The 1,987-nt window shown below is 53.7% G+C and overlaps 1 protein-coding gene across 1 annotated transcript in view; it reads left to right on the top strand.

Moving 5' to 3' along the window:
* The window catches only part of ERICH6B (glutamate rich 6B), a 36,805-nt gene that overhangs the window by 18,845 nt on the left and 15,973 nt on the right, over positions 1–1,987 (top strand). Inside the window, exon 3 of the mRNA XM_011377593.1 lies at positions 1,834–1,895. Within this exon, the coding sequence (XP_011375895.1) occupies positions 1,834–1,895 (62 nt within the window). The remainder of the gene's footprint in view (positions 1–1,833; positions 1,896–1,987) is intronic.

The following is a 1,987-nucleotide window of genomic DNA, read 5'->3' as shown; positions in this document are numbered from 1 at the left end:
AGTAGGCCAGAGGTGGCAGCAGAGAAAAGAGCCAGGCCAGGGCCAGGCAGGTCCCCTGAGTCAAAGAGCAGGTACGAGCCAAGCACAGGGTGACGGTAAGATGCGGGGCAGGGGACAGAATAATCTGGCTGCCGAAACTCCAGAGCAAGGAGAGACCTCCAAGCATGGGAGGTCCGGGACAGGATTAAGGGGAGCAGGGACAGAGGTTGGAAACCCAGGGCAGGAACTGTCTCGAAGGGACCATGAACTTGTACAAAAGCCTGGGGAGCAAGGCCAGACGCCTGGTCCTTTGACGAGAGGGGAGAGTGGGAAATCAAGATCTGGGGCGTCTGCCCAAGAAACCCCCTAGCTACATCCCAGGCCGAGCTAGTGCTTTCCCATGTTCGCTGGACGGGGAGCCCTGGGCTTTGCTGACCTGGGACTCACAGCCAGAACCCCTATGTGGAGCGGGGAATGATAAGGTTACTGCAGACGGTGGCTGGCACCACACCTTTCTAGTTGGCATGACCCCAGGTCACAGAATATTCCAGAACTCCATTTGTACATCCAGCCTGTGTGTCGTGCATAGAAGCCTAGATTTTCATTCATCCGGCTGTCAGAAGCCTTGGTGAGCAAGGTGGCTTTCAGGCCCCCCATGGATTTACTGCAAACTCTCTGGCAGGGGCACAGGGGAACGGGCTGTGGGGGATGGGGTGCCCTGCATAACCTCCTCGGTGAGTTGAGGCTTTCCCCCAAAATCAAGAAGACAGACTGACTGCCAGCAACTTCCACTGTGGGCTCAGTAGCATCCTGGGGCCAGTGACTCCCGAGGCTTCTCTAGGAAAGGGGAAGGCAAAATACACAATGCCAAACACAAAGAACACCCAAGCTTTCAGATCCACGGAGGGCTAGGTCACTGCTTCCCCTCCACTCAAAGTGCTGGTCACTAAGACAAATAACGTGTGGTGCAAATGGGCCCTGAAGAGGTCGTTCTCACGTCCTTAGAAGCCTTTGCTTCTAGGGTAGAACAGTCACCCCCGCTCTGCCAGGTGAAAATGTCCAGCCCTTTCCAGGGAGGGGGATTTGCTCCCTGGGGCTGCTTGGGGTTAAATGGTCACGCTCTCTTCAAGGAATCTGAACTGGGAACGTAAAACCTGTCATTTCAAAGGCCTTTCTCATAACTAAGCCTGGGCCGCTCCCTCCTTCTGGCACATTCTCTCTGATCTGAGTACCAGGAAACACGGCCACCCCTGGAGGGCACCTTCATGTGGACGTTCAGCCGTCCGAGCCTCCGAAATGCCAGCATGGCTCGCTCTGCGCACTGACGTGACAAGGGCTTAAGGGCTCGGTTATTTTGAAAAGCTGCACCTTTGGGTGGTTTTCACGGTGTCATTTTGAGTGAGATCATTGGAAACTTTCCTACCAAATGCCAACGGGTTTCAAGCAGCTCCATCTAGTCCAAGCGATTTCCAAATGTCACTCTCACTGGGGTACTTACTTACAAGTCACAGAAAAATCAAGCTTTGTGAGCTTAGCTCATAGAACCAGCCTTGCACTTGGACCTGCCAGTCCTGTCTCTCATTGAATTTATTTTAAAAGATTTGGGGTCAGCCTAGTTGGTGCCCAGGCTGAAGGCCAGTTAGAGGCCAGGAGGGAAGCACTGAGCAATGCCATGTGCTGTCCCTTTATTCCTGAGTGCTAACTAGAAGAAAAGCTGGGACCGAGTGAGCCGTCAGCCCACCTTCCAACCTGGGAAAGAGGCTGGGCAGGGTCTAACACAGTCTACACTGTGTGGCGTGACAGGTGAACATGAATTTAGCCTCAGCTTTTAAAGATAACTCACGTTCCTTTCAGGTTGAAGAAAAATTTTGAAAAGTTCAAGGAAATTATCCTGTGGATTATGAAGAAACGTGAAAGTAAGGGCAGCCCCACCGCCGGCCCCCCGTGGCCCACCCTGCCATCTGTGGCTCGCCGCCCCGTGCCTTTCTGCTGTGTCCGTCAAGGAGGC

The sequence above is a fragment of the Pteropus vampyrus genome, unplaced genomic scaffold, assembly GCF_000151845.1.
Source record: "Pteropus vampyrus isolate Shadow unplaced genomic scaffold, Pvam_2.0 Scaffold317, whole genome shotgun sequence".
Lineage (NCBI taxonomy): Eukaryota > Metazoa > Chordata > Mammalia > Chiroptera > Pteropodidae > Pteropus > Pteropus vampyrus.
The sequence above is the reverse complement of the archived record's forward strand: the minus strand, read 5'-3'. Positions and strand labels throughout refer to the sequence as shown.